The 21,851-nt window shown below is 47.1% G+C and overlaps 1 protein-coding gene across 1 annotated transcript; it reads right to left on the reverse strand.

The window, feature by feature from the left end:
- Positions 1 to 16,361: 16,361 nt before the first annotated feature.
- On the reverse strand, positions 16,362 to 17,567 carry PtA15_14A288 (uncharacterized protein; the record flags this gene model as incomplete). Its single annotated transcript, XM_053162987.1, has 6 exons — positions 16,362 to 16,428; positions 16,499 to 16,613; positions 16,695 to 16,806; positions 16,877 to 17,015; positions 17,093 to 17,139; positions 17,196 to 17,567. The coding sequence occupies 6 exons, from the start codon at positions 17,565 to 17,567 to the stop codon at positions 16,362 to 16,364; spliced, it is 852 nt and encodes a 283-aa protein (XP_053026959.1).
- Between the last annotated feature and the right edge of the window lie 4,284 nt (positions 17,568 to 21,851).

Below are 21,851 nucleotides of genomic sequence, written 5' to 3' on the forward strand. Positions count from 1 at the left end.
AATAACTTAGAGCTCAATGATGTGGTCCAATACCCCTCCTCTGCAAATTGGATGTACTCTACTACTCTACTACTACTACCCCTCATCCTAAGAGCATCCGCATTGGTTGCGGATTAAGGGAGGATTAGCGTAACTAATCCTCCTTGGCAACTGTAAACTCCTCCCGGGAGTACAATTTGGAGCAAACTTAACTAAGTCCCTCCCCTACCTGAGGCTTTGCCGGAGGGACTTGTGACTAATCTGCAATTCTTGCATGAGAGATCTGGATAATTTACCACGCTTGTGGTTATATTCCTCATAACTCCGCCATTTCTCAACCCTTCCTCACAAGACCCATTTTTTCTGAATGACACTGCTCTCAACAAAATTATCATGTATTTTACATTACTTGAATCTAGCATGTCTATCTGTAAAATAAATATTTCAAAAAACATAATAAAAATAAAAATAGTTGTGAGGTTGAGCACACACTTCATTTCATTCTCAATTCATAATGCACTGACCTAGCCTTTTGATAACATTGTATCAGCAAATGGACCTTGAGATGACGGCGCACAGGCGGTTATTTTCTGATCCGGTGGAATTTCCAAGAATTTTGAGGAAATGGTTGTTTTAAAAAAATAAAAGGGGGGTGAAGATGCAGGCAGCGGAGGTTGAAATTAGATCAGAAGGAGGGGCAGATGCAGGTGTAACATCCACCAAAAACTCAGAAGGTTTGGGATGGACAGGGTTGAGTTCTGGTGGTTCAAATGAAAACACCACCAAAACCAAAATATCTCTCATGCAAGAATTGCAGATTAGTCATAAGTCTCTCTGGCGAAGCCTCAGGCAGGGGGGGGACTTAGTTAAGTTCTATTTTGGAGTAAGCGGGAGTAAATTTACTCCTTGCTAATCCTGGGAGTAAGAACTGCATGCAGACGCTCCTCCCCACCCAAAAGTATGCACCAAACACAGCTTACATAAGCTGTGGGTGCATACAACATAATTACACATCTTTCTATCCCACACTGATGCGGTTTCTGGCCCAGATTAGTGCAAATCCGGGAGTAAGCAGATTTGTTACTCCTCAAGTTACACTGTGAGCCTGAGTCTCTATAGTGACAGCAGGACACAAGAAATGGGGGACAACAGTTTGATTTCTTGGGATAAAGAAAATACAACTGTAAGAGAAAAAGAGAAAGAGAGAGAAAGAAACCAAGCAGGCTAAGATAGAAGAGAAGTACTAGGTTATTCTAGTGGGAATGCACGTCCACTGGCAATGCTACTCTTCAGAAGAGTGCTGCTAATCTGTGCTAGAAGTGCTACAGCTTCCTCTCAGGAGGGTATCTGGATTAGATAAGTTTAATCCAGCCACAGTTTTTTAGACTTCTCTCTGGACAGTCAAGGTTCTTAATGGGAAACCTGAGGGACAGCCCTGCAACCTAGATTTTGAGGCAAAGGCCAAGTGATTATAAGGGACAGCCCTGTGATCAAGATAGAGGCAAAGGCCTGTAGAATTGAAGGGACAGCCCTGTGATCAAGATAGAGGCAAAGGCCTGTAGAATTGGAGGGACAGCCCTGTGATCAAGGAGGAGGCAAAGCAAGAAGAAAAGGCAGATCAAGCAAGACACAGAGTTGTACCTCTGAGATAATCAAGGTTCAGTGAAAGAGGTTACTTACTGTCAATATCCTAGGCGCCTGTGACGGTAGGTATACTGGGAGTAGAGTAGGCTCTTTGGTGGTGATCCTGGGGTTATCTGGGTGGTGGTTCTGGTGTGCTGAAGTCTGTGTATCCTCCAGCTGCATGGGGGATCCTGACTTCGAAAATTTTCAAGGTTGGCTGACATAATCACATATGTACATGTGGTTGGAGAGCTCTGTTGCGCCTACAGGGCGCTGCTGCGCATGCTCATCACAAACAAGGAACTCTATGAAGGAGTTGAGCTGTTGGAAAGTGGCCAGTGGACACTAGGGTTGAAATTGCATGGGAAAACAGAATCTGAAGTCAAAACAAGGTTAAACCTTAAACTTAAAAAGATATAAGAGAGTTGAGGTAGAAATAATGACAAAGGCAGACATTAGGTCAGCTGCGCTGACTCTAAGGCTGACATTCCCTACCACCAAAATTGGTTTGATTTTTCAAATTAAACCAAAAAACTGATGGGTTAGTTCACTCAGATTGGGGTCAAGAGTAATTTGGATAATTAGCTATTTCTAGATCAAAATCAATCAGGGGATCTGAAGTACCATCCTGCTACATAGTATTCACCCAGTGGGTGTTTCCTTCTTTAATTTAAATCAGCTCAATATTTGTTTTCAGGGGTCTCATTGATTTTATATCCTTTTTTTTTTACATGTCAAATCATAATGAGGATTGATTTAAACATTGATTTTCATGTTCCTTTCTTCAGGAAAGTCTCTGGAGAGGTTAGTAACTTGATTGAAGAACTGGCAGTTGAACTTTCTTAACAATTGGCTGCACAGGAATATTTTCTTTCTCTTCAGTCTCTTCAGTCTTTCTCATTTTTTGTTTCTTATTGCAAATGAAGCAAGGGATTGTTTTTACTCAGGTTAGGGGGACTCTGATTGGTTTCCATCAATGAATATAAACTAGAAATTATCTAATGATCACCTGAAAGAATACAGCAGCTTCTCTTAGTTTGCTCAAATATTGTATAATCATTATTGCCAAGTCAATAATTTGCATCATTGCAGACAACATATTCTCCCTTTTTTCGTTCAGGTTGTCAGCTTTTCCTAAAGATTTTGATTAATTGCTACAACTTTAATGGGATATGGCCTGCTAGTTCAATCATTGGTATCTCCATACTGATATCTGATTCCAATGCACCACCTTGCAGTTTCAGTCAGTAGAATGGTAAGTCAGCTGATTATCATACTGTCTAACATCTTATAGTCTCTCATAAAAAGCTCTGGGTTCTTGATCCAAACCTCATGGTTATATGGAAGTTCACCAGAGAATTTATCCCAATTAGTGTTCTTTGGGGTACTTTGTTACAGTCCTGTCTAGATCCATTGGTCCAGACTCCATGATCAATCAAAGGGAATTCACCTTGTGGAGGGATTTTCATCTCAATGGTTGAAAGATTGACTTCATTCATCTTCTGATGGTTCTCAGGATCAAGAACAGGAACAAGAGCATAATTATCTTGTGCAGTTGCTGTTCTTGTTGGAAATTCATGAGTGGATTATTATGGTTCAAATGAGGAGGTTAATCTCTATCAGTTGTTTCCAATAAAGATTCCAATTCAGAATTGACAGCATTTACAATGGAAGAGATGTCATTCAATATTCTCTTAGATTCTTTTGAATCTACTGTTTTCCTTTGCATGAAGTGAATTGATCTGGTTACTAAGGCATGAGACTCATTTACCAAAATAAGTTCTTGCAAACTTTCTAATTTCTCATCAATGTGTCTTTTCAATTTGGTCCAGTTCATCAAAACTCAAAATGGTTCTCTCTTTGGCAGTTTATCCTACATAGGAAATGATGTTATCAAGTAAAGATGGCATGAATTATTCTTTAAAAATGTCTAAAATGGAACTATTCAATACTTCTTTGAATTTGTTCACACAAGACTCCAGCAAGGTATCAGGAATTTTCCAACAGTGGTAGACAATTCTGATAGAAATTCAGAGAAAGGGACTTGTAATTTTTTCTTCTAATAACAAGGGAAAATCCTTAGACAAATCATTATTAAAATTATTCAAAAATTCTCTAGTTGAGGGGCTAGAGATGTTGTCAATATCCAAGCTAAGTACAATTGCAGAACATTCTTGAGGGGGTTAGGACTGTTGAATTGTGTAAGGGGGCTCCATAGACTGATAGTGGTGTTGCTGTTGTTGGGGCTATCCTCCAAATGGTTGAGAGGGATGGTGCTGGATCATTGAGTTCCCACCTTGCTTTATGGAAGCTAGCAAGGGTCTCGCAAGCTGTTGCGGTGGCGGCGTCGGCGGCAGAGGGCTGCTTCCCTGGTTGTGGTGATGTGTATGACACTGGTAAGCCGGCGCTAAGGCTCGGTGTTGGAAAGCTGTAGGCTCGCGGGTCGGCGTAGCCATCTGAGGTAGGTAGGAGGGGTGTCGAGCTGAGGGCAAGCTCGTATTGGTCTGCACTATTGGCGCCGGTGCACTCAATGGTGTGTTGTTGGTCCAGTGGTATAAGGACCACTTGAGGCTGTCAAGCTTGTCCGGTGGAGCCCATCCTCAACATAGTCTGAGGGTCTTGTCCCACCCGACTAATTCCATCATCATATGTTTAGTTGTAGCGGCTTGGGAGAGAAGCAGCCTAAGAGATTTTTTGTTCTGAGCCTCTCGAGCCCTGACGGAGAGATTGAGCAGCTTGTTGAACAGGTTGACAAAGCTTGCAAGCTTGGATGACCTCCATCGGTTCGGAGGATATCTCCAGGCGTGGGGTCTGAGCAAATGGATGGAGGGCTAGAGATGGTGACGCATCCAGCAGTAAGACTTTGTGGCGTGCACCTTTTCTAGGCTGTTGGTCATGAAGGGACACAAGAACAGCACCTCTTGAGCTGTACCCAGGTAGCAGCTCATTAGATTCAAGATCTTCTGATCTACCGGACGCGGAAATGGCGCGGATCTGTTCTACTCCAGCACTGGGGACGTAGCCCTTGAGTTAATTAGCACTCGTGGAATACACATATCCGGCGAGAGAGGTTCCTCCTGCGGGAAACACGGAAAGTCTTTGTTGACTGGAGGCAATGCCGACTCTAAGCTGTAGAAGCCGCTCTTTGGCAGCGGGGCAGAGATGGTATTGGAGCTTTTGCTCGGCGGAGAGGTTTCGTCCATTCCGGCTGCTTAGTCGGCGATAGGTGCTTTACAGTGTTGTGCTGGTCTCTTAGACTGAATTTTTGAATCCTCAGGCTTCCAATCCGGGTAGACAAACGGGATAGCCTCCCTTTTCTTTTGACGGCAAGATCTGGGCACCTTCGAAGTGGCAATAGGAGGCCACTTGTCTTTATTGATAGAATTTCCTTCTTTTGGCCGCTCAAGGCTGCTTTGGTCGAGGAGCTCTAGCTCAGCGGAATCGGAAGAGATTCACGAAAGGTCTGAAGACGCTGGTGGGGATTCCACCACACTCTTCCTAGTTTATTAGGTTCTTCCTAGGGGATGATATTGAGGGTGAGCTCTTCTCCTTCCCTGACCGCGCCAGGTGTTGCTCCCTGTTCTTTGTGTCACTCTCATGAGATAATCTCCGACTTGAGGAGCCTCTCTGTTGAGTACCTGGGGAAATTCTAACTCTTCCCTGATCCTCTCCAACCTCTCCAAGTGGTTTGGTGCAGCACATTTTTAACTTGGTGCACTATATCTAAATAAGAGAGTGGAGTCCCAGTGGTATGCACCAGACAGTTGGAAATAAGAATGAGGGGCTGTCAGGATTCTATATCGCAGTGTGGAAGCTTCGGGGGTCTCACAGGCTGCTACGGCGGTAGACACATTATCATCTAAAGGCTTTAGTTAAGAGTTTTCATACGCTCCTGGGTACACGGAGGCGGGGGCTGGACATGGCTGTAGGCTTGGGCATGAAACGGGTAGTCTATCTCTTGAGCCCGGCGTTGAAAAGATGTATGCTGGGAGGTGGGAATAGCCATTAGCGGTAGGTCTTGGGTTGTCTCGGCTCGTCGTGGACAAGATCCGTTGCTCTGGAGATGGGCGCCGGCATTGGGCTCGGAATGGACGGTGGAAGGTTCCGAATGGGGGAAAGGAGCAGGAAGGACGGTGACACCGTCGACCGTAGGCGTTCTTGGTTCGCTAGGTTTGTAGTCATGAACGGACGCTGGGCGATCGCGTTCAGATTTGGCGCTGTGAGCAACGTCTCCAGATCAATAGGACGGTGGATAGGATTCTATCTGTTTGAGACCAACACCAAGGACGTTGCTCTCGAGTTGATGAGGGGCAGAGTGACATCCATGTCTAGCGGCAGGCTGGAGGAACAACATATCGAAGGAGATCGGCGGTAGCAAAGATCCTAAGCCTTCGAAGCTGCTATTCTGCTGCGGGGCTAAGGCGGTAGCGGAGCCTTTGCTGAACTGAGAGGTCCCTTGCATTCCAATAGTCTGATCGGTCTCTGCTGTTTTCTTTCGTCTAGAAGCTCTCTTTGGCTGAGTCGCGGAATGCGCTGGAGTCCACTCGGGATAACGGACGGGCACCGCTTTCTTTTTCTTTCGGCTACTCGGTTTCGGGTCCGTCGACGTAGCAATAGGAATCCAACTCTAAGTTATCGATCAAGGTTCTTCCTTTAGGCCGATGCGATGGTCGTTGGAGTTTTCAAGCATGGCGGAGTCTGGCGAGACAGGTCCTAGATCTTCGGAATCAGGCGGAGCAGCGGAGCGGAAGTCGTCGGGATTTTCTAGCTCAGCGGAGTCTGGCGGAAGAACTTCTAGTTCTGCGGAATCAGGCGGAGTAGAGGAGCGGAGGTATATCGATCAGCTCAGATGTTTTCTTCCTCTGCGCTGTCCTGCGGCGTTTGACAACTTTTTACGGTCTATATCGGCAATTACAGATAAGAAGCCGAGGAATCTTTCGAGCGTATTTAGATTTTTTTTATCTCTTCTTGTTTCGAAGATATAGACGATGCAATGGGGAATAAGTCCGACAAAAGGGTAAATAGCGGTGCGGAGGAGTCGCAATTCTGCACTTTCACAAGTACACAGGGCGTAAATTTTTTTTTCAAGGGTTCAGTTAGGAAATTTATCAATATAGAATCAATTTTAGGATGTTTTTGAAGAATTTTGACATTAGTAGGATATGTAGAAAGATTTGTTTAGTGAATTTTCGAAATTTTTAAGAGTTTTTTGTTTGATTTAATCAGGATGATCAGTCCTTTGGCTTTTAAGCAGTCTAGAATTATGAAAAGGTGAGTAATTTTCCCGATGAGGCCCCCAATTGTGAGCCTGAGTCTCTATAGTGACAGCAGGACACAAGAAATGGGGGACAACAGTTTGATTTCTTGGGATAAAGAAAATACAACTGTAAGAGAAAAAGAGAAAGAGAGAGAAAGAAACCAAGCAGGCTAAGATAGAAGAGAAGTACTAGGTTATTCTAGTGGGAATGCACGTCCACTGGCAATGCTACTCTTCAGAAGAGTGCTGCTAATCTGTGCTAGAAGTGCTACAGCTTCCTCTCAGGAGGGTATCTGGATTAGATAAGTTTAATCCAGCCACAGTTTTTTAGACTTCTCTCTGGACAGTCAAGGTTCTTAATGGGAAACCTGAGGGACAGCCCTGCAACCTAGATTTTGAGGCAAAGGCCAAGTGATTATAAGGGACAGCCCTGTGATCAAGATAGAGGCAAAGGCCTGTAGAATTGAAGGGACAGCCCTGTGATCAAGATAGAGGCAAAGGCCTGTAGAATTGGAGGGACAGCCCTGTGATCAAGGAGGAGGCAAAGCAAGAAGAAAAGGCAGATCAAGCAAGACACAGAGTTGTACCTCTGAGATAATCAAGGTTCAGTGAAAGAGGTTACTTACTGTCAATATCCTAGGCGCCTGTGACGGTAGGTATACTGGGAGTAGAGTAGGCTCTTTGGTGGTGATCCTGGGGTTATCTGGGTGGTGGTTCTGGTGTGCTGAAGTCTGTGTATCCTCCAGCTGCATGGGGGATCCTGACTTCGAAAATTTTCAAGGTTGGCTGACATAATCACATATGTACATGTGGTTGGAGAGCTCTGTTGCGCCTACAGGGCGCTGCTGCGCATGCTCATCACAAACAAGGAACTCTATGAAGGAGTTGAGCTGTTGGAAAGTGGCCAGTGGACACTAGGGTTGAAATTGCATGGGAAAACAGAATCTGAAGTCAAAACAAGGTTAAACCTTAAACTTAAAAAGATATAAGAGAGTTGAGGTAGAAATAATGACAAAGGCAGACATTAGGTCAGCTGCGCTGACTCTAAGGCTGACATACACCCACACCAATGTGGATGCTCTAGATGCAATTTTAGCATCAGTCTTGGAGCCTGATCACTAGGGGCCCAGCCCTGGTGCACACCCACAGGTTTGATTTCTGTTGAGGTCTGTTATGTGGAGAGGAAGATGGGGTCTGGGTTCTGGGGTTCTGGGGGTTCTGGATCCAAGATGGTAGATTGCAGGATGAGGAAGAGGCTTGGATCTCCAGCCTCTTGAACCTTGAGTATGGTCCGTTACATGTACGTGTAGTCTATGTACATGTGAGTCTGCGCTGCAGAGCCCGCGCTACGGCTCATAACAATTTCCACATTGGCTTTTATGCCTTGGAGCCCTTTTTTTTGGGGGGGGGGCTCCATCGAGTTTTTTTTTTTTTTGAGTTTTTAAAGAAAGAGTTTGGTACTGCCCCAAGAGCAACCCTTGTGGTGCCCCCACGCCTCAGCCAGCCAATGAACTTTTTCATTATCACTGATGAGTCTGCCCACCCCATCCATTCCTTGCACCTGCCGTGACTAAGCCCCTCATGGACTTAGTGGGCGTGGGAGGGAAGTGCTCTGCGCCCTCGTAGAGCGCTAAGAGAGCTTCCTTTATCTCATTTCCCTTCTTTACATTTTCGAGCAGGCGCGGCAGCGTAGGCCTCCAGCGCCCGCTCTAGGCCGGCCCAAGCGCCCTCTAGGGCTGCTTCAAGCCGGCCGTGTGTGGGTCGGGGGGGGGCTTTCCACCCCGTGTCCCCCGAGCCTCTGGAGACGCCCCAGAATTCCTTCTGGGCTTTGGAGGCTCGAGAGGAGGGAAGAACCCCCCGGAGAAGAAGAAAAAAGAGAGCACGCGAGTGGGGGATCAGTGCTAGACCCATCTTCTCTGGCGTGAAGACCAAAAGCCTGAGCCTTGCATGATACCCCATTCCTTTTGGTCGAATTGCCTGATCTGGCTGCTTCGTCCTCATGCTAATTAACTTCCGTTTACCCATCTGTCCTCTAATGTGGACAGTAAAGATAGAGAATGATTTAGTTGAGCCGTAGAATATTGCCTAATGTAGAGTTTGTAGCAGTTAGATTGCCACCGCCCTAGGGAGCATATCTCCTCGGCGCTGATTCCAAGGGCCATGCGCAAGGAGGCTCCTCCTACGCGAAATGAGTGGCCAGATAGCCTATGAAAACCCCCTCGTGCCCATGTCCTGGACAGGATAGAAATCTTCGCTGCTCGCGTCAGGTTTCGGCGTTCTCCTTCCGCGTTGTAGCCAAAGAGTGAGGTTTTCTTTCCGCTGGCTTCATCTAGTCGCCTTCGGACCGCCAAAGTCGGGCATAGCGCGTGGGGCAACTTCGCCAGCTTTATCTGCTGTGTTTTGCCAGGCTTGCACGTCTTGGCGCTGCGCAGCGTTAGGACCGTTTGGTTTGGATCGGCCGTGGAAACGTCGGAAGTGAGAAGCTTCATTGACTTGTCCAGTGGCCCTTCCTTCGACTCGTAGGTTAGCTCCGCCAACCTCGCCATCCCCCAGAATGCCACGAGTGCGAGGTCTAGGACTGCTCTCTCCTCGGCGGTGCCTTCGATCAATTGCTCGGCCAGGAAGAAAAGGTGGCGTAGATGGACTGCCTCTTTCTTTTCTTTCTTTGGGGTTGCTGCGTCGGCTTTCGCTGAGGCCTTGAGGAAGATGTCGATACGGTCCTCCCACTGCCTTGGGTAAGGCTTCTTGTGGTATAGATGCCACGCCTTGAGGCCTGACAGGTACTTCACCAGCGTGGTGGACGCTACTTCGTGTCCTTCAAGATTATCGTCGTCTCTCCCGGCCCAACAGCAGAACGTCTCGATATCATCGTCTGTTAGAGGGAGTTCAAAACCTTCTGGATGCTTCTGAGCCAGGCTCTTCTTGAGTTTCTTGACGGCGGTGTTATAGCTTTTCAGCGTATTCCAGGCATACCCCTTGAGGTAGAACTCTTGCTTCTTTGTTGGGTTGAGCGGGTTGGTCCCGTTAGCCGTAAAATCAGCAATCTTCCCTAGCTCCATTGTGTCTCTGGGGGTATGAGCCCTGGTAGGCTTCTGAGGGGCGCTCTCTCACTGGGAGCGGCGGCTCTGATGGCTTTATCCTGTATAGCCTGAAACCTCAAGGGCCACTAAGATAGAAGAAACAAGGGGGGGGAAACGGTATGTTTTTATTTAATACAGGTTTCCCGGCACCACACTCTGCGGCGGCCTAATGCTGCCAAAACAGGAGATCTAGGTCTAGTGGTAGCATAATAGGAAGTTGAAACTCGGCTCCTAGCCCCGTTCAGTCCCCTCTGGAGAGCGCGTCTGCCTTGTTCTCGGCCAACGTGACTCGCCTTGCCACGATATCTATCTGTAACTCTACCAAGAGTTTCTGGATGGCCTTCCATTCCTTGTTGACATGGAAGTCGTGAGATCTTCGGTTGCGTACCGCCGCCTCTGTTGTGGTGTTGTTGGTCCAGACAATGAAGGTCTTGCCAGCCCGGGCTCCTAGTTTCTGGAGCATACAGATCCCGATACGAACCGCTACTGTCTCCACCCAGGCGATGTTCCTGTGTGGTTTGGAGACGCCTTCCCAACCTTCTGCCAGCTGGAATCGGGCCCAGTGTTGGCCGATTAAGACGCCTATGCCGTAGCTGGTCGATGCGTCACCCATCCAACCGATTTCGGTGGGCTCCGGGTTGGGAATGATGTGAGTCTCCTTGAAGGAGCATAATGTCAACAACCAGTGTTCCAGGTCTATCTTCACGGTAGCTGTGACGGGCCGCTTTGCCTTCTTGTTCTTCCAACTTTTTAACCATGCATAGAGTCCACAGAGGTAGCACCTCAATTGTGGGAGGAGGTAGGAGACGTGGTTTAAACGTCCTGCCAGGACCTCTACTTGGTTATAGAGGAATTTCTTTTTGGGCGTCCGGAATTCTCGGATCTGGGTCAATTGCTCTTGCAGTTTCCCCGGTGGTAGGCGTACCGTTTTCCGTGTTCCATTCCAAATGAAGCCGATAAATTTCTGTTCTTCGGCGAAGTTACAGAATTTCTCTTTGTTTGTCTTCAAGCCTAACTGCGCGGAACGGTTTACCACCTCGTTCATGTCCACTGCCGAGTCGAGTTCTTTAACAAACAGGTTGTCATCGACCCAGCGGAATACGGTAATTAGGTTGAACTCTTTCATCATCAGGTGCTTCCACGCGTCCGCCGGGCGGCCAAAAGATCCGCAGCCGGCCACCCCGCCAAAGGTGATTCTTGTATCCACATAGAGCTGATCATTAAAATCCTGTACTAAAAGGTATGGCCATTGGTCCTTCGCTGTTGGGATTTGGCGGTAAGCCTTTTCCCAGTCGAAAAGTGCTAGCAGGCAAGGTTCCGTCCGGCTTCGGAAGAAGCTAGAGACCCGGTTGAAGTCGTCCCAAGTTGTTGGGAAATTATCCGCGTCCACAAAGGAATTGACGGACGGGACTATGGGGTTGTCTCGCGGAAAGGAGAGGTCATTGATCGGCCGCAGTGACCCGTCACCATTGATGACTGCCCCGAGGGGGTTGGATCGAAAGAAAGGAAAATGCTTGTGGACTTCTTCATGCGTGTACGGCCCGAACATGCGCTTCGCTGCCACCTCCTTCTGGATGGACGCTTTGATTTTGTCCCTTGCCAATAAAGCCAAGGCGTGGTTTGGTGGGGTAAAATGTTGGAGGCCCTCGCATTTGTGCTGGGGGATTCCTTGAGGGAAGCCGTTCTCAAAACCATCAAGAACGTCCTGGAACTCTGGTAGAAGGTCCGCTTCTGCGAGCGCCTTTCTCCACTCCGGAAGGTTCATTTCACACAATACCCTTAGGGGCCAGGGGCAACTTGTATGTGCTTCATTTTCCCCCTCGGGATTTGGAGGGGAAGTGTTGCATTTGAACGTGAAGTCGTAAGACGGGCTATTTACAAAAGTTTCACGCAGATACAAGAGATTTAGACATCAGAAATTGAAATTCTACTCGTGTCTTGGTTTCTTGATGGGTTTTAGGTCTGTTTCCTACATTCAGGGGAGTGGGCCGTACCATCTTAGTCCGTTGTGGACGTTTAGGGAAAGACAGGGTTCATAGAAACAGGGGGAACTCACGAGGTGGCCTCCTGGCTTTTTGGGGCACTTCCTCCACCTCCCGCTGTTGCGTTGAGTTCTTTGTGAAGTGGGTTAAACTTTTTCCCCTTGTAGCCACCAGATCTGCCTGTCTTTGGTCCGTTTTGGCCGGCATGGTCGCCATCATCCAAGGGTCGGCCGAAGTTCGTCTTCTGGCCTGGGCCTCTGTTCTGCTTGGGCGCTCCCGTTAGAGGATCCCATCCTGCCCGGAGTCCGCCCTCAGAGTACGGGTTGTTGGTCATGCCGATCTCCCCAAAGTTCCGGGCGTCCGAGTAGGTTTCTTTGGCGATGTCTTGCCTGAAGACAGAGATGTCTGCGACCGTGGGCTGAGGCATTCAATTGAGGGTTATTATCAGGAGAATGTCTCAGAGTAGCTACATGTATGTAGGACTCACTTTGCCATTGACCATGACCCTGTGGGCAAAGACTGTGGACCTGACGTTCACATTGTATCTGAGTGCCGCCATGAAGCCATGGCGTGCTAGGATTCGGTCGCAATGGCCCTTGTGGATGAGTACCCAGCCCGCAAAGGTTCGGAACTGGTACACGTCGCGTAGCGCGATGTAGAAACCTTGGTGGTTAGTGGTCCACTCGCTGAAAGATTGGACCCAATCAGACGGGTAGGGGAGTCCGGTGTAGCAGTTGCGGCTTTCAGAACCGGATTCTTCCCCCTTCGGTCGCTTCTCTGCATAGTGGAGGATGGCGCGGTCTTGCCATTTCTTGTTGAAAATGGTGAGAGGGAGTGGAGCTCGAAGCTCCTTTAGGTTTTTGTCAAAATAGGGCGTGAAACCCACATCCTTGTGGGAGTTCGTCTTGTTTACAGCTGGTAGAGTCTGCTTGTCAGCTGGCGCTACCTTCCGTGCCTAAAGGAATGAATTTGGAGGCGGCTTACCAAACTCCAGATCACCCTCTTGCAACACGGTCACCTCGTGATCGACTGGGTTGCCGTCCGCTTTATTGCTGGACTGGCCAAGGATCTCGACCGACTCGTCGCGAGCGTGCTTTGCCGGGACTGATCTTGCCGGCTCCTCTGGTGCTGGGTTGGAGGCCACAGCTTTGTAGACCTCCCACAGCATCGCAGCTAGCTCCTTGTCTCCTGACTTGGTGGCGGCTAGGGCTTCGGCCATGATGGTCGCTTGCTCGTTTGTCCACTCTTTATTGCCGCGGGATTGAGTCTTTCCCTTTGGTTCTGTCGAACGCGAAAAGTAGGTATGAACCATCAAAGGGTGGTATCTTTCCCCAAGAAAAAGGGAATATTTGGCTTACCGCTGCGCTCCCCTAACAGGGAGATGGTCTCTGGGGGACCTTTGGCGGATTTCTGGGCGGGGCCCTTCCCTTTGGCTGCCATACTGGCTGTCGCGGACTCGGTGTCCTCGGAATCGGGGGGTACCCCTATCTTGGCGGCGCTCCTGGTTAGGACGCCTTTCTTCGGGGCTTGCCCTTTCCCTGCCACAGGGGCTTGGGAGCTGGTCGGGCCCTCTGTCTGCCTTTGGTCGCCTGCTGACTCCTTGGAGTGTACAGCTGGGTCCCTAGCATCAGTGACTGCTGGAGTGGCAGTAGGCTCGGGTTCCTCGGTTGGGTTTAGGCTCGGGCCTGCGGCCGCGGGGCGGATTCGTTTGGTGAATTCGGAGAATCAATCAGACATGGTATGAAGAGAGTTTGCGGAGGTCTAAAGAGTTCTAGTAAAGGAGTGTTGTCTGGATTGGTTTGTCAAAAAAATGTAGAGGAAATTGAGGACTGAAGGGATGTGATGCTCTAGGCGAATGCGGAAGGCTGGAGCTGGGGGATAAACCATGGCGGGAGCCGCCGGTTTATAAGCTGGCCAGCGCCCTTCCTCTTTGGGGCTAGGCCTTGATCCACATTGAGCTGACACGTGTAACCGGAGCTGTTTCCAGGTTACCACGTGATCATGGCGGAGGCGTCAGGAGAAGGCTACGGGCGTGTTCCCTAGCCTACTCGTGGCTGCCATCTTCCGGACGGGAAAAGCCTCGCGTAGGCGTCGGAAGGAGGAGTGGGCGCCACCCATTCTTCCTGTGGCTTTCCCCTTCCCAGGGGAAGGAAGACAACCCCTCCGGCGTGTCTCAAGGCCTGTCACTATGGGTTTATCCCATGGACCACAGGACCTCGCTGCGCTGCGCTCCGGTACCCTACCAAGAAAGGCTTGGGGGCTTCAGCAACCACAACTGACACTGGAAGACTTCCTGTCAAGATCTGTGGGTCTCCCAGAAGTGATCTAGAGCCCAAAAAGCTATATTTCCCTTCAAAAGTCCAGACTTTTTTGGTCTAAAACAACATCTGCGGGGGCCCCAGATTGCCCAGGAATTCCTCCATTGCTGTGTAGCCTTGCCAAATTACCACATCAATTACACTCATCCCAGTCAAAGCAACATGCCTTGAACCCTAGAAAAGACTGGGATGCATGGAGACCCAGGATATACCTGAAAAATTAACACTTAAGAACTTCTGAATGCCCCAAAGGTAGAGCATCCACATCCGTTGCCAGATTAGCCTGGGCTAAACTAGCTTTGATTACAATTAAGGTTCTGATCCAGAACCCGCAGATCCGCAGGAATCCGGAAACCCCGCAGGCCGGATCAGGGTTTGGGATTGAGCTCAACAGATCCGGAATCCGGTCGGATAGTGAAAAGCACTCCAAAAGCAAGATTTATGCGGGTAAACCTCAGAAAACACCCAAAAATAGGGTCTTTTTGCGGGGAATACCCGTCAAACCCGCATGAATTGGGAACTCTACCGGGGAATCCCCGGCATACCCAATCAAATTGGCACTTTTTTTGGGAAATGCCTCTTGCTTTCAGATCCGGGAAAATCCGGCCGGATTCCGGATAAGACCAGGGTCAGGGTGCAGGATGGGTGATATCCGGCTCCGGGGCACTGGATCAGAACCTTAATTCCAATTGGCCATCCGCATGGGTGGGGATTAGTGGGTCCAAGCTGTTGGAGGTTATGTGTTTAGGTGCCTATATGTTATGTGTTTGGCACCTGAACACATAAATTTCATGCTTACAAGCATTATGAATATTAAATTTGAGATTGAATGACCCAGGAAAGCCCCTATGGAACACAGTAATGAAAATGTATGAATTTTTTGTCAAAAATCAAAAAACCTACGCGCCCCAAATGTATGAAAAGTCATTTTGACCGGTAAAGGTAATCACCTCAAATGTATGATTTTTTTGAGGGCAAGGAGGGTAGTAACTAAAAATGTATGAGAATCAGGGGATGATGCAGTGATGACTCAAGCCCCCCCCCCCCCCCCCCCCCCCTTAACAGCAGTCTGGCGTCCATACTTTTTTTCTTCCCCCCCCCCCCCCCCCTTGGCAGCAGCATCATTGATGGCAATATTGCTAGGTGACTGTGAGTGTGGTAGTAACCTGATTAACCAGACAGCATAACTGCTCAAAAAAAAGTATTGCTGGGAGTATTTCTTCACAGCAGCCAAAAAAATGTGCACACAAAATTTGTATGAATTTTTTGACCAAGCTCTGAACTTACACACAAAATTTGTATGAATGAGCTCCAAAAATATGAGAAGTTAGGTTACTGTGCTCTATAGGTGCTTTCCTGAGTCCTGAAATTAATCCCAGGATTTGTGGGGTCTACATTTAGACCCCACTAGCTCCAAATGGAGCTCCGGGTCAAGTTGATCCCCAGTTAACCCAACCCAATATTTGTGGGGTCTACATTTAGCCCCCACTAGCTCCAGACGGAGCTCCGGGTCAAGTTGTTCCCCAGTTAATCCAGCCCGATGTCGAACTAAGTGCCCTGATCTGGGCTAACTTAGCGCCCGTTGTGGATGGTCTTACGACACAGCCTCTCTAGAGGAGAGCCCCACAGCCAATCATAGTGAAGGGTTGGGAGAATAAATCATTGCAGATTTCCACAATCGCATAAAGGGGGGGGGCTAAAAACAAAGAGACAAAATATAGAGGAGCACATTTTCGTAACGGAGGGCCTTTGGAGTAGAAGCTATTGAAAAGAATGTGGAAGCAAAAAACTAACAATCCAGTAAAGAATCAGTGAAACAAAACAAACGTAAACAGTAAGAGAAAAGAGCCGGAGCAAATTAGAATGGAAGTGAATGATACGAGCAGCTGGAGGAGCTTTCCCCTTCACATTGAGTAGACGAAATCGGACAGCTGAGTGGGTTAATGAACTGGAAAACCTTCAAGGCGTAGTAAGAAAGAATAGTAACACAAAAGAGTTGGGAGGTAGGCAGACAAAACCTGTCGACAAGGGCTAATCCTTGTAAGCAGCTGATCTATAAGCCTATCTACAGAAATTTACGTGGCCGAGACAACGCGTACAAGGGCTTTGCTTTTGGGAAATTTCAGAGGGGTCGGCCACCAGGCGCTGCCTTGACATTCTGGGCGATCTCGCCGATCACATTTCCGGCACTATTTAACAGTGCAATTCATCAATCAATTCTGCGCGAGATGCAGTGGATAGAAAATCAAGCCGGCTTACGGGTTATAATTACAGGCCCAGAAGGTAACTGGAGATTGGGGGAGATTCGCTCCGCGAACGTCCTTGCACATGCCCATGTGGCAGCCGACTTCAGTCGTTGCTTGCCAGACGACCTCTGCAAAAATGAAAAAAGGTTGACACGCTGTTAACAAGATTCACTGGGCTATAGTCCAAAGAAATAAGTCCCCGCGCTCACGAGTGAAGTGGGAAGGCTCGGTGTTGCCGCCGGTGTAAGAGTCTTTTTCCTCAGGCCCAGTCACCCAACCCGTCACGACCTCCTCGATGCTCGACTGGCCCGCGGACATGTTCTGGAAGTGGATTTGGCCAGTTCAGTAAATTGTGGTACCTCTGGTACGACAAAATGGTCCAACAACTGACTTCACCGAATTCATTGTTCTGGGTGTGTTTCCACACGCATGTGTCAGTAAGGCGCTTGGAAGCCGCGACTAGAGTTTCGCTCCATTTGAGGGGACCGGCTTTGTACTGAGCTCTGAACTTATTATGAAATCCCAACCACCTAACGAGGTGACCAACATTTGTTAGGATAGAATGGACTTCAAAAAAAACAAGGGGTTTCAAGTTAAAGGCACTTACTGATGGATATCCGATCCATTAGTGGGAATCCGGGGACCAGTATACTTCTGGTAGAGATGTTAAGTTAGTTTTGAGAATACTTCGACGCAATTACGAAACTTACAGGGATGGTCTTGGGTGGCCGACGATATGAGCCTTGGGATGATGGCACAGGGCGCGGGTTGAAGTGAGCACCTACGTTGGCGCTGCTATACGAGTCTGAATTCGCACTGGCGGAGGCATAAGAGTACGAATTTCCATTCGAGGAGGAATAAGAGTCTGAATTTTGATTGACGGGTGTGGACTGTGGAGGTTGAGACGATGTCCCAGATTTGTATCCGTCTTGCGTTGACCATGTCCACCAGCGCCAGTTGTTTCTTTTATCGAGCTCGGTGCCCGATCCGACCGGACGAGGCGATGCCAAAGACAAGATTCCTTGAGATTGGGAGAGAAATATGAAACAGACCCATGCGGCGCAAAGCATTTTGTTCGTCATCGGGGCTAACAGAGGATATCAACAAGAGCTATCTAAAGATGGTTGAAAGGGTGGTTTCTATTGAACCAGAAAGAATGTCTGAAGGGTTGGCAATGGTTCAGAATGAAGGCGACGAAACTGGTTGATGTGAGTGGGATAAAGGGCCTTATGATGTGTTGCGGAATGCACCGATATGCACTCCAATTTGGTTTAGATTGAGCTTGTGCGCAAACGAGTGGCACTGCCTGCTCGGCTGGATCTTGAGCTGCAAAGAAACCAAGGGAAGTCGTGATGCTTGGACAGTTTGATATCAACCAACTAGCAAGGCGTGTTATGATATCACTAAGGGAGATTGTGTGAAGGTCCGCAGATGAGCGGAGGCGACGAAAGGGTTGCCTTTTGTACCCGATTCCAGTATGCTCTTTTATAACAAAGGGCAACAAAATTCCCAAAGGCACTTTCGCCTCTCAAGTCCGCCGCTCGTTGGCCTTTCTGGGCCCATGATGCCCGGCCCATCTTGCGAGCCAACCACAAACAAACATCTCACCTGCGGATGTGGAGGAGTAGGGAGACACTGGGAGACAGAGACATGCTAACCCCTCATCCTTACAATCTTACAAATTTGCATGAACGATGTTTATGTAAAAAGACGAGAACATCTCTTCATCATGCGGTTTCCTTGCAGTTGCACCCCCTTGCTCATGGCAAGAAGACTGCATGATCAAAATGTTACAGAGCACAGCTGTTGTTAACGAAAACATTCATCTAAATATATTTTACATATTTAAATATGTATTTACAGCACACAGTCCTCCATATTTCAAATATATCTTTTGTAGCTTGGGTCGTGACTCGATGCATCAGCGTGCACTTGCAGCAACATGCACAATTACCCGAGTTGCGGAATAAAAAAATTGTGATTCTTTTCCAGGGTACGAATACATTTACATCCATATTCATGAACATCAATTTACCGACTCTCCATATTCACGGTGAGGAGTTTAATGACAGAACATGTGTTGGAACCGTTGGGTTACATCCGCAGTCAGTGTGTAAATTCTGCAGTGACTGCGCGTTGTGCGACAAACTCGACACCGTGATATGTAGAGCAGCGGAGAAATCCGAGCGAGGACGGCTGGACCTGAAGACGGTCGGCCGATGATGCATGAAGCTTCCATCTGAAGATGTAAGTATTTCGTGATCCAAAATTTACCGGCATTTCAAGGCATGGTTCCTTTGCTTTCGCTTTTACATACGAGAAAACACGGCATCAGCGATCATGGTTTAGCTGCCTGTCTGCATGAGTCGTACAACTGAGAATGAAAATCTTTTGTATGGCCGAGAAACGGTCTCGGTTAACTCTATTCTCTTCACTGCCTCACAGGACATTGCCGCATGTCTCAATCACACAATGTCTTGAGAGAGATACCTAAGTATGGAATCATGAGGCACCGAGCGTTAATAACCAGGTAGAGGTGGTGCAGAGCTCTCCTCCTGAATTTAAGCCAATCCTTGTATTTTCTTTTGGAGAAAGCTTGGATTTTTCCCAATTTTTCCGGTTTTGTTGGTATATTGGAATTATGGTGAGTTCAAGATTGACTGGTCTGCCTCAACTATCCCACAGCCTCCCTCATATAATGGACCCAGCACTTACATAGTTGGCTCCTCCCTGCCCCTCCTTAATTCATGAGAGAGAAGTGGCTTATTGAATGGATGACTTCCCGTTGGCATTTGGAGAACACTAGATGTACCTATAACTCCAAAGTTAAGACACCTACCAAAACAAAAAACAGCACACATGAAAACAACAAACTACAGGCCTGGGAAAACATTTTCCTTTTTCCTGAAAATCAAGAATTTGTATGTACCACTGACTTCCTGTTGGTTCTGGGCAGTGGGAGCCTCCCAGAAAATTCTTTAGGCCCTGTTTGGCAACGTCATATTACGCAGTGTAATAATAGGAAACATGCTACATTACATATGGTAAAACATGTCTTCTTAGGATAATCTTTTGAAAGTAAACCCTCATAAGGCTTGGCAGTTTACTTCCAAAAGATCAGGCGGAAAAGTAATGTCTTACACAATGTAGGGGGACATGGCAAGATTATTTATTGTGTAATAATCATGCTGCCAAACAGGGCCTTGCACTTTTCAATTCTAAAATGCTCAAAATCTGCTTCTGTCTTCTGCCTTGTGTAAATTAACAACTGATTCCTGTAAAGGTCCAAGTGAACTAGGGGGGTTCACAATTGAATTTTAGGAGCTGAATTCCAGGCCTTTATGAAAAAAATATCAAAATTTTGGTAAAATGCACAGGAGCAAGTGGTACTGACCAATCAGTCCAATTGTTAACTGTTTGAAATGCTCATAAACACTTTAACATGTTTCCTAAATTTTTGTAAATTTCAATTGTGAACCTCACAGTGGGCCACTACGCTAAACTACGCTATTTTAGCCCTAAAGTTTAGCGTAGCAGCAAAAAGCGCCAACCTTTTTTTAATAGATTTAGCGCGCTGTTAGCGCCGCTACGCTTTGCTAATTTTCAGCGGCGCTAACAGCATACCAATTTTTGTTTAGCGTTAGCGCTGCACTACAGCCGCTACGCTACGCTACGTTGCGCTAAGGCCGTTGTGGTATGCTTTACGGTATCCCATATGCCAAAATCAAAATTTTCTGCTTTTCTTTCTTATTTCTATTAGTTTCACTCTTAATCTCCCTTTTCCTCTTTATTTCTATTAGTTTCACTCTTAATCTCCCTTTTCCTCTTAGAAATTACTTAATACTCCTCAAGATTCAGCTTCTTGGGACAAATTTACCCCTAGTCTTGCTTTACAGAACACTCATAATGGTACTCATTCAGAAGTTACATACTCTTACACACTCACAACACCCCTTACAACCTCAAACAGTTACACAATCCACATTTACAACACTTAGTTACACAAACGGTTACATAGATAGCTACATACATACTTACACACAGCTGCATCATCACTTACACACATACAGTGTACACATGCAGGTACACATGCGGGTACACATGCAGGCACACATGCAGGTGCTAGCTGCATGTAATAGCTGCATGTAATAGCTGCATGCAATAGCTGCATGCGCTAGTGGATTTTCGTTGCATAACAACAGCAGGTGACCTGGTTACAGCATGACTACACTAACATCCAGTCCTGACCAATCACACCTCCTGATTCAGCCTGCAGGTCATAACCCATAATCACCTGTACAGTCCTGACCAATCACATTCACCCATTCAACATATGTACTAGCCAAAAACCCTCATGTACCTAGCTAAAATCTCTCATGTGGAGCTCCTCTGGAGCTAAAATCCCTCACCATTGTCTATAAAAGGAGGCTCTCCTCCCCTGTTGTAACTTTCCCCCAGCAGACTACTAGCAGACTACTAGCAGACTACCTGCACTCAGTTTCCCCTACAACAAAGTACACAACTGCTCACTCCACAATATATCAGTCACCCTATATTTTGGTTTTACATACATTACAAAACACTTACATACAAAATAACAACTCTACACAACACTCACATTACATAACACAAACCTCTGAGGGGTCCTCTTTGACCAACTATCACCTGGTTGAAGTCCAGACTCCTCACTCATAACACATTTTAGCAACTTCATCGCACCCACTTTATAACAACAGTTATCTTTTGATAACACTCCACTATCACTACATTAAACCTGCCAATCTGAGATTGGTGGGCTTGTTTTAGTGTCTAGTGAACCCGGAAAGGCAGAGGTTTCCTCATACATCCCTTTCCGCACTCAGCAAAAGGTTCTCAGGAACACTTTTGAGCTTTACAAGGGAGTCCCCAACGTGATATAGGATCCTGTTGTTAGCAAGTGGCTCAATATACATCTTGAACTACTGTAGCGAAATTTTATTAGCATATTTTTTTTAGTGAATTTAGTTAGTTTACGGCAGGAGAACTTACCTGTTTTTGGCGAAGTGCAAGGACCATATCTCCGTTTTAACACTTCCAAATTAGTTTTATACCAATAGTTTAGTAAATAACCCTAGTACGAATCCGGATTAAATAGTTAAATACTTGACAAAATCACCTATAACATAGAAAACGAGGGGACCGGCGAAACTGGCATATTGAGCCTTAGGATATAAATTTTAACCACCAAAGTGGTGGCCGTACAAAACTCAATATAGCACATTATTAAGTCTATGACAACCTCTGACTATTAGCATAGTTGAAGAATAAAGTAGTATCATATTATTTAGTTTTTTAGTATTATTTTAGTGAATTACCCCCCCAACTTG

This window comes from Puccinia triticina, chromosome 14A, assembly GCF_026914185.1.
Source record: "Puccinia triticina chromosome 14A, complete sequence".
Taxonomy (NCBI): domain Eukaryota; kingdom Fungi; phylum Basidiomycota; class Pucciniomycetes; order Pucciniales; family Pucciniaceae; genus Puccinia; species Puccinia triticina.